The 12,645-nt window shown below is 45.9% G+C and overlaps 1 protein-coding gene across 1 annotated transcript; it reads left to right on the top strand.

Annotated features, from left to right (window-relative positions):
- Positions 1 to 1,371: 1,371 nt before the first annotated feature.
- vps11 (VPS11 core subunit of CORVET and HOPS complexes) lies at positions 1,372 to 12,104 on the top strand. Its single transcript, XM_084474446.1, has 16 exons — positions 1,372 to 1,521; positions 2,125 to 2,269; positions 2,361 to 2,496; positions 2,589 to 2,752; positions 3,352 to 3,599; positions 4,517 to 4,718; positions 5,287 to 5,438; positions 5,688 to 5,874; positions 6,644 to 6,787; positions 7,341 to 7,538; positions 8,367 to 8,528; positions 8,920 to 9,053; positions 9,429 to 9,631; positions 10,082 to 10,253; positions 10,571 to 10,793; positions 11,486 to 12,104. The coding sequence occupies exons 1-16, from the start codon at positions 1,376 to 1,378 to the stop codon at positions 11,648 to 11,650; spliced, it is 2,781 nt and encodes a 926-aa protein (XP_084330572.1). The 5' UTR covers positions 1,372 to 1,375; the 3' UTR covers positions 11,651 to 12,104.
- Positions 12,105 to 12,645: the final 541 nt, after the last annotated feature.

The raw sequence follows: 12,645 nt of genomic DNA, 5'->3' as shown, positions 1-12,645 counted from the left end.
ATATTGGTTATTTAGTTATTGGTGAAACGTGACATCCCCTATCACCAGCTACCATTCGTGAGCTGCATCTTACTCTTGGTTATTGGTAAGGACATTTAACTCTTTTTACACATTTGATTCAAATGTTTAATCTCATATTTACCTTGTGGTCATCTGACAGAAAACGGAGTTTGTTCTATCATAGTAAAAGACTGTTAGGTGGGTATGTCCTCTGACTTAAGCCACTGAAATATAGCCTTGCATCATATTTGGGGAGCATTGTTGCAGGCTGATGTGTCAAACGTCTGCTACCCCGTTGTCTTGTTCTTTGGAGGGCATTTGAACATGTTTGTCAAGGCACCCTCTTAGCTAAAGGTGTTCCCCTTTAGCGTGGGCAATTGCCCGGTAAGTCATGAACACTGATGCCTCTCTCTAGCAAGGGTTGCCATGGACAAAGGTCATTCAGTCAAAGGGTGTCTAGGAGGACCTGAGTGAGAACAGTTACATCAAACATCCACATGGTAGGGGCAGCTTCAGCTGGTTTGTTTACTCGCTGTTGCACTTTGCACCATGTGAGAATGAGAGGCTAATGGTCACTCCATGTGTCCCAGTTTTTGTGGACAGAGGGTCACACTGTGATATTTACTATTTGTATTATTCAGCCATTTCAGAGGGGCTTTTATGTATAGAGATTCACTGAGTGTCATGACGAGTGAGAATGCATCTTGTTCAAGGATGCCAACAGCAGGTAGACTGCAGACAAATGGGATTCGAACCCAACACCAGACCACCCTGCCCCCTTTAAGCCTGGTATTTGAGTCGTTCAGGAAACGTTGAACATGGGAGCAGACGCGCTGATCTGGAGACAACCACAGGGGTTGGGCATTGTTCTCTGGTGGGGTCTGTGTGGAAATGATGTGGCACAAGCTCCGCTTTTGAGGACTTGGTTTGCCTCATAGTGTTGATTAAGTTTTGCCAATCTTAGTGATATAACAAAAACGATTAAAAACAATCCTCTATTGTGGCAAATCTAGCCTTCTTCAAGATTAAATGAATTAATAATTCATTCGTAATCATGGTTTACTTGTCATAATATTTGTATTTAGGATCTGTGTCAGCCATACACCGACAAATGTGTTGAAGGAATTAAACACATTTAATTAACGTAAAGGAAAATGGAAAATGAGGAACCTGAGATATATCTATCAGGAAATAACTTGACTTGAACTTGACTCAGTATAAACCACACGTATGAGCGGTGAAAGGTAGGTAAAAAACGGATTGACATGCGCACTCCACTCTCCTTTCTTCCGCATCCATTTCCGTTAACAAGCCGCTCACGTGACGTTTGTTTTCGGTGTCACATGAGAGACTCCCATGCTATCTGGCTAGCAAAATGGCAGCATTCTTACAGTGGCGAAGATTTGTGTTTTTTGATAAAGAATCGGTTAAAGATCCGGTAGACAATGGAAAAAACTTTTATCTTCCCAGCGGAATATCGGCGTCTGATTCCGGCCGGGGTCACATTGTTCTCGGAGATATCCTTAACGTTATGTGCTGCTTGGTAGCTAACACTGACTAGCTAGCAATGCAATGACAGCCTTTCGGGCGTACCCTAAACTAAACTCAATATAAATGTCTTAGCTTGTCTCTGATGGGTAAGCTGTCAGGTAATTCCCATTCACGGATGCCATCACTGCAACCAATACCGATTACAAAAGCGTGTCATTAATCGATAGCCTTGCAGATTCAGCAATGAAAGGAGGATTTCTGACTTGCATTAAACGACCATATCCAACCCAAATGACAACATAATCCTAGAAACCAAGCGTTCGAGGTTACTGTAAAGGGAACTACATGATGCTAGTGTTTTGAATGTTGTTTATATACTACTATGACGCAGCCATAGTATGCTATGATGCTATGCTAGAGATAATACACTTATGGTGCCTACAATAACTATGGATCATCCTTTGTGGCGTATTTGTACAAAAGGCCCGATCTAGACAGGTTACCATCTGAATAATAACACTTTGCTCTGAGAAGACATGCAGACAGTTAAAATATAACCCAAAAATGGTACTCCTACCGGTTTGGTGCCGGTTGTTGTCATTATTCAGCCTTAACCCTATCCCTTTTACATATGGATGGCCAGATATGGCTTTTGCCGCGCTCGATGAAGCTTGAGTCCTTCCAGGCTTACAAGTTGCGTGTGACACACCTGCATCAACTCAAGCAGCACAGCATCCTTGTCTCGGTGGGGCAAGATGAAGAAGGAATAAACCCTCTGGTCTGTACACATGGTTGTTTCAGCAAAACACCAGCATACAAAACAATGTTAACAAACAATTAAACTAATGAACGTGCCCCTGGGTTCACAGGTGAAGGTGTGGAACCTCGACAAAAAGGACAGTGGGAATCCCCTGTGCACCCGGATTTTCCCTGCAATTCCCGGGAATAAGCCAACAGAGGTGTCATGCCTCAGCGTGCACGAGAACCTCAACTTCATGGCCATCGGTAAAACCTAATATAGTGTCTCTTTCTCTCTGTCTATCTGTCTGTCAGGTTGCAGGTGGGTAACAGCGTTTCTGTATGTGTCTGGTTGGCAGGCTTTACAGATGGCAGCGTGGTGTTAACCAAGGGGGACATCACCAGAGACAGGCACAGCAAAACGCTGACACTGCACGAGGGTACCTGTCCAATCACCGGCCTCTCCTTCCGACAGGTCGGCAAGGTCACACATCTGTTCGTTGCCACGCTGGAAAAAGTCCACGTGAGTTTTTGGAGAATTCTTCGCACCTTCTTGTTTGCATTAGCCTCACAGAGATGCACTGATGATGCTTTGCTTGAAATGTATCGGTATCATATCACTGCAAATAATGATACCCATAACTAGGGGTGGGAATCCCTCAGTGTCTCAAGATTTGATTAAATTTAGTTTATTTTTTGTCATGTAAATCTATTTTAGATTTAAAATGATTCCTGGTTCAAAATGATTTTCTCGATTCAGTACATAGGGGTGCTAATTTCAGTATCTACTTCAGTCCGCTTTGTGCTCAGAAAGGTGCAAATTATGGCATGAAAGCAGAGTAAAGTGTGTTTAAGATTAGTTGAATATCAGAATTAACCGAATCACAATTCTTTTGAGGATCAATTTTCTCTTGAAACCATACCAATAAACGATTAAATTTAAACATTTATTGAACAGCGTAGATGAGGCTGCCATGGCTTAACAATTAACACCCACTTTTCAATGAAAAAAAAAAGAAACTTATTCTAAATGTCCAGAATAGGTTACAAGAGACAAATGCATCCCTCTGCTCATCATCATATCAAACATGTGCCTGTCTCCTTCTAACCCTCTCCCCACAGTGTTACACTCTGTCCATCAAGGAGTACCCCAGACTGGAGCTGGACACGCACGGCTGCGCCCTGCGCTGCTCCTCCCTCACTGACCCGTCCCAGGACTCCCAGTTCATCGTGGCGGGGGACGAGTGCGTGTACCTGTACCAGCCCGACGAGCGGGGGCCCTGCTTCGCCTTCGACGGGCAGAAGCTGCTGTCCCACTGGTACAGAGGCTACATGCTGCTGCTCACCAAGGACGCCAAATCGCCCAGCAAGTAAGTAGCACTTCTGTGTGGATGCAGGTTTTTGTCTATTGCTGGGGGTTTTTGTTCATTATAACGAATCGTCGTGTGAGCAACACTTAAACTATACCGTCTCAAATCGGTACGTGGGTGTCGGGTTTTGTCTCAAAATCGGGTTCATCCTATATTTTCCCGCGCGGCGTATTATTAAATCATTGGAACCCAGGGTGTGCTCACCAACATTTTAAGAACAACAATCAGTTCTTCAGTATCAGGATGCAAAGTGCCAAGAAGTGAGTTTATTTGAAAGGTTGCTTTGGAGTGTACTTTCTGCACAATAGTGGTCCGATATAATGGGATACATCTTTAACCGAAGCCCTCTGACATTTCTGCCATGAAGATACACCGTATCTTAATAACTTATTTATTTGGTGCCTGGGTGAATAGTTATTATCTAACTTGTACATTATTATCTTACTTGTTCCTCTTCAGATAGGGCTTGACCCTTTCAACTTTGCAATCTTGCCGATTTATGCTAGTGATGCTAGCTATTACTCAAAGAAAGGACGAGCAATTTAATTTCAATGACAAAAGGTCCACTTCACGGTTATGTTTTTGGCTTAATTAGAGCAGGTCAGTTAGAGGTGAAGGGTAGTACATGGCAGAAGACTACAAATAAGTTATCTCTAATACATTTCAAATGGGAAAGAAATACCTACACAGCAATCTGTGTTGGTTCGGTATTATAGTTACAGCTTTAAATTAGAAGTTATTTTCTTTAGTTGATCATCGCTACATTTCGTTTCTGAAAAATGTTCTTAATTTATTTTTCTTCCGTTTCTTATAGCAGACAATCTTTACTGCATACATAGAAAAAGGAAGACTGCCCATAACATGGCATTAATGTACTCCCAGATTCAGATCCTCTCTCTTCTTGGTCTGTACCTCAGGGCGGGGTTTGCGAGCAGAGAGACGTCTCCCTCAGAAAAGCAGCTGCTGACCATCTACGACCTGGACAACAAGTTCATCGCCTACAGCGCCCCCTTTGATGACATCATCGACGTCCTGGCCGAGTGGGGCTCCTTCTATGTGCTCACCAGGGACGGCAAGATGTTTGTTCTGCAGGAGAAGGACACTCAGACTAAACTAGAGGTACATCTAAACACTTATGCACTTTAACACTTATGCACTTATGCAGCACGGGAATGCACGCACTCTCTCACACACACACACACACACACACACACACACACACACACACACACGGAGCACTATCATTTCATTTCGTATCCTGTTTAAAACTATCAGGAAGATCAGGAAAATCTAAATTACAGGTTCCTAATTAATGACAATATTAATGAAAAACAGGATCTAAAACTATAATAATCCATTTGAGCAACCCACAGATTTACACCCATAGAATCCCAGGTTGCCAGTCTGGAAAAATATAATACATATAATAATACATATTTCTCTCTTTGCTAAATCACGTTAAAAAAGACCAGTCCATACCTTGGTACCTTGCAAACCCCCCCCTACCCCCCCATCTTTTCCCCCTGTTTCTGTGAGAACATAATAACTGAATAAAACACATTGTTGCCCCGTTATTAGAAACCAACCAAGCATTACACAATCAAACCTTAAAAGGCATTGTCGCCCTCTAACCCGATGGAGTTCAGAAGAATAACACGTCACGCCATGATGTTGTTTTCTGCTTCAGATGCTTTTCAAGAAGAACCTGTTTGTGATGGCTATAAACCTGGCTAAGAGCCAGCACCTGGACAGTGACGGCCTGTCCGAGATCTTCAGACAGTACGGAGACCACCTCTACCTCAAGGGAGACCACGACGGGGCCATCCAGCAGTACATACGGTAACCACATTAAAAACCCGTCCACTGTTCAACACAAATACATAAATACTGTGTTCACATGCAAATGTGTGAGCTGATCGACAGCCTCTCTGTTCAGCAATTAGAGAATAGCATTGTCCCATTGCGCTCATCAACCATTCAAGTTTACAATGACAAACACAAGGCAATGCCCAGCGATTCAGAACCAGATACCCTGGTCACGACTTACCCTTTGCGGACACACTAACTGTGCATGTTTTGCTCTCTCAGAACCATTGGGAAGCTGGAGCCGTCCTACGTGATCCGCAAGTTCCTGGACGCCCAGCGGATCCACAACCTGACGGCCTACCTGCAGGCCCTGCACCGGCAGTCGCTGGCCAACGCGGACCACACCACCCTGCTGCTCAACTGCTACACCAAGCTGAAGGACAGCTCCAAGCTGGAGGAGTTCATCAAGGTAACCGCCGCAACGTGGAGCCCACCAGGGAATGGAGGACGGGGGGGTTGGCTTAGCTCAGGAGGTAGAGCAGGTTGACTTGTAACCGGAAGGTTGCTAGTTCGACTCCGGCTCCTCCTAGTGTCGATGTGTCCCTGAGCAAGACACTTAACCAGTGCTCGCGACTTTTGCTTTTTCAAAATCACTCTACTTTTCCATCGTTCCTATCACATTACGCTGTGATATTTACATTTGCAATGGGTAACAAGGTCGTAGCTTACCTGAGAGCTACCTGGACATATCTGTAGTCAATGGTTGATTGATAGTGATTTTAATCATGTTAGCAATCAAATAACATCCTATAAAAACGCTGGCCAGCCCGGACCTCTCTGTTTGTTTACATGCAGTCTACTGTCCACACGCCCTAAGCCCCTCCCACTCAAGCCACCCAGCCAGACGAGCGATGCTATGTTTTGTTTGAACAAAACAAACAATGATAAGAAATTCATTACCGATTGCACTTGACTTCACGTCTTTATATCAGAATCCACTTGTGTAGAGTCCAATGTTTTCTTAAAAAGAGATTGAACAAGGGAGCGGTTCACTTGAGGAACAGATTGAATGAGAAGTGGATCAAATGAAAGCACCCATAAATGAGTTTTCCATGAGTGACGATAGACCCATGAAGAAGTCCCGCCCAGACCATGGGTCCAAAAGGGGGTCTCAAGTGATAACGATCCATACACTGTATCATCCACATGCGTGCGTTTGTGTGCGTATCCCCCAACAGAGCAGTGAGAGCGAGGTCCACTTCGACGTGGAGATCGCCATCAAGGTGCTGCGGCAGGCGGGCTACCACAGCCACGCCGTCTTCCTGGCGGAGAAGCACGCGCAGCACGAGTGGTACCTGAAGATCCAGCTGGAGGACCTTAAGGTGAGCACCCTCAGTCCGGTCCCTCGTCACGGTTTGTCGGGACGCCCACAGCAAACGCACCGACGCCAACGTTCACAGTCCGCCTGTAGGCGTCCCGGGGCAGCGTGCCGAATGGCCTATCTGCTCCTTAACAACAACAAAGAAATAACTTGGATTAAATAACAGGTTTGGATTCAAACTGCACGTCGTCCCTATTAAAGGTGACCTATTATAGCACCAGGTGTGAGTGTGATTAGCCGTTACAAGACAGATGGACGAGCAACGTTTGCTACAGTCCACTGGGTAGGCCTATCCAGCGCACATCTAGGTCGGACACGCCCACTTGTGATGTCAGAAGAGGCAGATTTTCAAAGCGGCTTGTAACGGACCATCACACTCACACCTGGTGGTATAATATGTCACCTTTTGAAATCAAATAAAATCAGCTCGACACCGCAACATGGCTCTTCGGCGAAGCGCTTGTACATCCAAAATCGAAACAAACACACTAAATCCAGCGCAGGACAACGCCGGGTAACGCCTCACACGGGGTGGGTCTGGGTCTCCTCCGCAGAACTACCAGGAAGCGCTGCGCTACATCGGACGCCTGCCCTTCGACCAGGCGGAGAGCAACATGAAGCGCTACGGCAAGACCCTCATGCACCACGTCCCCGACGGCACCACCTCCCTCCTCAAGGACCTCTGCACCGACTACCAGCCCAAGAGGGAGACCGCCGACAGGGAGACCCCGCAGAGGAGACTCGAGGTTAAGGTCAGCCCACCTGGATGCACCGGTCGCGTCAGCTTTCCATATCCTGTGACACTCCCTCCCTCCCTCTCAAATGACAAGAGTCCTTTTGTACTTATGCATTGCATAACATGATGCATTTTTCGTACCCCAGGTTCACTTTCTTGAGGTGTTATTTCAATGACATTGGTGAGGAGATTCCAGGTACTTTAGCTCAGTCATGCACTGAGCCAAAGCACTCCTGGATTGGATCACAGTGTACTGCTCATTGTTATAATCAGTTGGTGCACTGACTAGTATTGGGCTGGTCTTTTACTCTCCTTACCCGGAAAGTCACACTAGAACTGCCACCCTATTGATTTAATTGATGCCCTTCCAAATCTGAATTAACAGGTTTAACCTGAATGAAAAGACGCCAATTAAATCAAGTCTATCATTTCCTTAATCCGGTAACCACAACTAGAATATACTTATAGTTTTGCCTGGTCAGTGATGTGTTTCAGGCATGTGATGATACAACTCGTTTTTCAAGTGAGATTTGGCGAGTTAAGGTAGAGATCCCAGATGGATTCATGCCAGAAAGCAAACATTATATTATTTTCTTATACCTGCTGTGAGACTACACGCACACACACACGCGTGTGTGTGTGTGTGTGTGTGTGTGTGTGTGTGTGTGTGTGTGTGTGTGTGTGTGTGTGTGTGTGTGTGTGTGTGTGTGTGTGTGTGTGTGTGTGTGTGTGTGTGTGTGTGTGTGTGTGTGTGTGTCAGTCAGAGAGAGAGAGAGAGAGAGAACGATTAACATGGCTGCATGAGGCCAGACATATACAGACCGGGTCGCTTCTGTGCCGACAGGCCAACTCGGAGGAGTTCATCCCGATCTTCGCCAACAACCGGCGCGAGCTGAAGGCCTTCCTGGAGCACATGATCGAGGTGGAGCCCTTCTCCCCGGCCGGGGTGTACGACACGCTGCTGGAGCTCAGGCTGCACGACTGGGCCCACGAGGAGGAGCCAGAGGTACTGCACCACCAAGCTGCCCTGGTGGTACTTTTGGTTTGGGGTCCGAGACACGGTCACGGTGCATGGGGGGGGGGGGGGGGGGGGGAGTTGGGAATACAGTAATAATAAAATACATCCATAAAGCAGCAGGTCATAAAACCATTAAGGAAGCAGAAGTGCATCATGGGTTATTACCTTTAACGCTGGTAGCAGACCTCCCACATCAAGCCCATAGTTATTTGTAATGTCGTACCCAGAACATAACCATTGACCTTACATCTGAACCATGTGTTCTGTTACCATCTGTAACCATCTGTTACTATCATACTAAAAGTGAGCACTTTGGTGTTGGTACATGTGTTTGGTATTTGTTGTGAATGTGTTGCTTGGTTTCTGTTTGCTCCTGCAGCAGAAGAAGGTCCTGCAGGGGGCAGCACTGTTTCTTCTGCACAGCGACAACACGGTGTTTGACAAGGCCCTGGTCCTCTGCCAGATGCACAACTTCAAAGAAGGAGTGCTGTACCTGTACGAAAAGGGCAAACTGTGAGTGCACTCGACAGGGTCTTCTGTTTCAGACTCTTTTGGGCCCTTTCTCATAGATCTGGAGATGTATACTTTTAAGAGAGCAATTACTTATTTTTTAAAAAGGTTTTTGAAATGTGCTATGGTTTATAGTCTTAGAACCACACCCTTTTAGGGGGGAAAATTGACCAGTGAAAACTTTAGGCAAACATTTTTGTTTTTCTCTTTATCTAAACTATAATATATAAACACGCTCTTTTAGAAACCTTGTATTCATATCAATTAGCTGCTCGTTGTTGATTGGCTGGCGGCACTACTGGTCACGCCCTTTATTACCAGGCATTGACAACTACAACCGGAGACCGTTTATTCAAATCTATGATGACCCTCACGCAGGTACCAGCAGATCATGCACTACCACATGCAGAACGAGGAGTACGGCAAGGTGGTGGAGGCCTGCAAGCGCTACGGGGACCAGGAGGTGTGCCTGTGGGAGCAGGCGCTGGGCTACTTCGCCCGGAAGGAGGAGGACTGCAAGGCGTACATCAGCCAGGTCCTGCAGCACATCGACCAGAACAACCTGATGCCGCCGCTGCTGGGTGAGTAGGAGGCGCGGAGGGGGCTCTCTGTTTAAGTGCTTGAGCAGATTTAACTTGTCTTGTTTGAAGGACTTTTAAACAGTGAGTCGATTCCTCCATGAGTCGACCGATTAGTCTATTTAATGAATTGATCCGAAGTTGTATTTAATTATTTTGTTTTAGGATTCAATTATTCACTGATCAGTTTTATTGGATGTTTTTAGTTTTTTTTTGAATTGGTATTGACAAGGTGATTTATCAATCAATCCAAAAAACGCAATCAATAGTCAATAAAAGTTGCAGACCTGCACTTTATCAACATCAGTTTTTTCAACAGTAAACAAGGACTAAAGTTTAGCTTTTCGTGTTATTTATGCAGCACTTTTGGCAATTCATTCAAATGGAAGCCATGTCCTGACCGCGTCTGCGTGTGTATGTGTATGTGCGTGCGTGTACACTTTAATCCCACAGTGGTGCAGACTCTGGCCCACAACTCGACGGCCACGCTGTCCGTCATCAAGGACTACCTGGTGAACAAACTGCAGAGGGAGAGCCAGCAGATCGAGGACGACGAGCGCAAGATCCGCCAGTACCGCGAAGAGACCGCTCACCTCCGCACCGAGATCCAGGACCTGAGGACCAGGTAGGCCCTGATCCCAGCCACACAGCCCGTCCCCTCTAGACATGATCTGGGCCCCACAGCTTACTCCTCTTCCTCCTGCTTCCTCCTGATTCACGTCCTGTGAAAAGTTTGGATAAAGTTGCAAGCCTCATCATTTTACAATTAAATACTCCTCGTACTCCCCATACTCCTCCTAGGATCTGCTATTTTAATTGAATGGAGCAGTTATCCAAAGCGACTTGACACTCGATTCAGATTCAGGGCGTGATGGCGGTCGAGGTCAACGTCCATATATTTTATACTCTGTGCAAAGCCAACGTTTTGGTGACTCCCCGCAGCGCTAAGATCTTCCAGAAGACCAAGTGCAACATGTGCAGCAGTCCGCTGGAGCTGCCCTCGGTCCACTTCCTGTGCAGCCACTCCTTCCACCAGCACTGCTTCGAGAGCTACGCCGACAGCGAGGCCGAGTGCCCCACGTGCATGCCCGAGAACCGCAAGGTCATGGACATGCTGCGCGTGCAGGACCAGAAACGGGACCTCCACGACCACTTCACCAGACAGGTACCTCAGGAGGTTTTGTCCTTCAGCCCCATTCACACGCATATTCAAGGCCACTCCGTTTTTTGGTCAGAATAACGTTTCCAAGTGATTTTCAACCTCATACAAATACAACGTCAATCACACAGCTTGAGCATCTCAGAGGGTTTTGGAGAGCAGTTGAAAACGTAGGGGTAACTATGAGTCGAGTATAAACCAAAGCATCAAGAGTAGGAAAGTTTTTTCGATAAAGATTGAGATGTGGTTACGCTCTACTCTGCTGTCTGCCAATGTGCACACATTATCTACGCAAAGCTTTGACAAAGTGTAGCACCTTGAATAATGTATGAGTATGATGCTCTGGGGGCGCGCACCGGGTAGAGTGCGTACCATCAAAGGCTCAGTCCTTTCCTCAGCGACCCGGGTTTGATCCCTGACCGTGGTCCTTTGCTGCATGTCCTCCCCTCTCTCTCCCATACCGTCCTGTCTAACTCACTGTATCTTCATGAATAAAGCATAACAAATGCAAAGAAAATAAATCCCCCAAAAAAATAAAGAATAATACGCTCCGCTCCTGTTACTATTTTGAGAGTAGTGTGGGACTTCATTCTAGAACTATTTTTCTTCAGGTGCTTGCACGCTGCCGGAACAAACACCCAACACCCACACGCTGTACTTGTATAAACCGGTTCCTCTGCACGCCTCTTGTGTTCCAGCTCCGCAGCTCCAATGACGGCTTTTCGGTGGTGGCCGACTACTTCGGCCGGGGGGTGTTCAACAAGCTGACCCTGGTCACAGACCCCCCCGGGAGCAGGGCCGCGGGCGGTCCGGAGACAGACCTCCAGAGAGACCTCCTCATTCACACCAAGAGGAACAGCTAGTGTGTGTGTGTGTGTGTGTGTGTGTGTGTGTGTGTGTGTGTGTGTGTGTGTGTGTGTGTGTGTGTGTGTGTGTGTGTGTGTGTGTGTGTGTGTGTGTGTGGCGATAGCCATGTTATTACATGAACCGTGACCCCAGAATTGGTTGCCAAGCAAAGAAAGAGAAAAAGTCTCTGCTGCACTATCTGTGACGATGAACTACTTAATTTCCTCTTAACATTGTCCATATTAATTGTCTCATATTGTTTAAGGAATGTATTTAAAATGTAAACGCAGATGAGTGTCAAAAGGCCTTCAAGCTGTATTGTATTCAATATGTTTTTGTGTGCTTTCATCGTGTCGGCTAATCAGACTATCCGCTGTTGTGTTGTAACGCTCTCACTCTATTATATAACTAACAACAGAAGGATGATTTCATAGCATCATGTCTCATTGTCTTAAGAAATAAAATGCTGACTATCAACATGTTTGGGGTTTTTGTAACTTTTGGGGTACTGTACCTTCTGGTTAAAGGGTGTTTGGTGTTTTGTTCAAGACACATTCTGTCTTTAACCACGTTAGTTATTTGTTGTTGTGTTGTCTCCTATGTTCCCACAGAGAAACTAAACCATCTGCTTTGCCGCGGATTTCCATTCAATTAATGAATTCAGTTTCTTTCAAAAAAAAAAATAAAATAAAAAGCTTTCTTATGAATATGAGCAGGCTACTTCAAGGTCCATATCCATGAGCTCATCATGGTTGCACATGACTTGTTGGACCCTTAATGTGAACGATGTTCTCTGTGGTAAGAGAAGAAGAAAACGACAACAGGAATCTAAACTGAAGAAGCAATGAATGTGGTTATAGGATCACTGGGTATATGCGTTATATTTACCATCTTGTCTCGACATCATAGCCATTCTTGCAAACCTGAGTGCATGATTCGGCACAGTTTGAATCCCCTCACCCTAAACAGTGTCATGTGTCTGCTAAAGGCCTTCCTTTCCCTCCGAAAGGGT

This window comes from Micromesistius poutassou (genome assembly GCF_964030765.1).
Source record: "Micromesistius poutassou genome assembly, chromosome: 10".
NCBI lineage: Eukaryota > Metazoa > Chordata > Actinopteri > Gadiformes > Gadidae > Micromesistius > Micromesistius poutassou.
The sequence above is the reverse complement of the archived record's forward strand: the minus strand, read 5'-3'. Positions and strand labels throughout refer to the sequence as shown.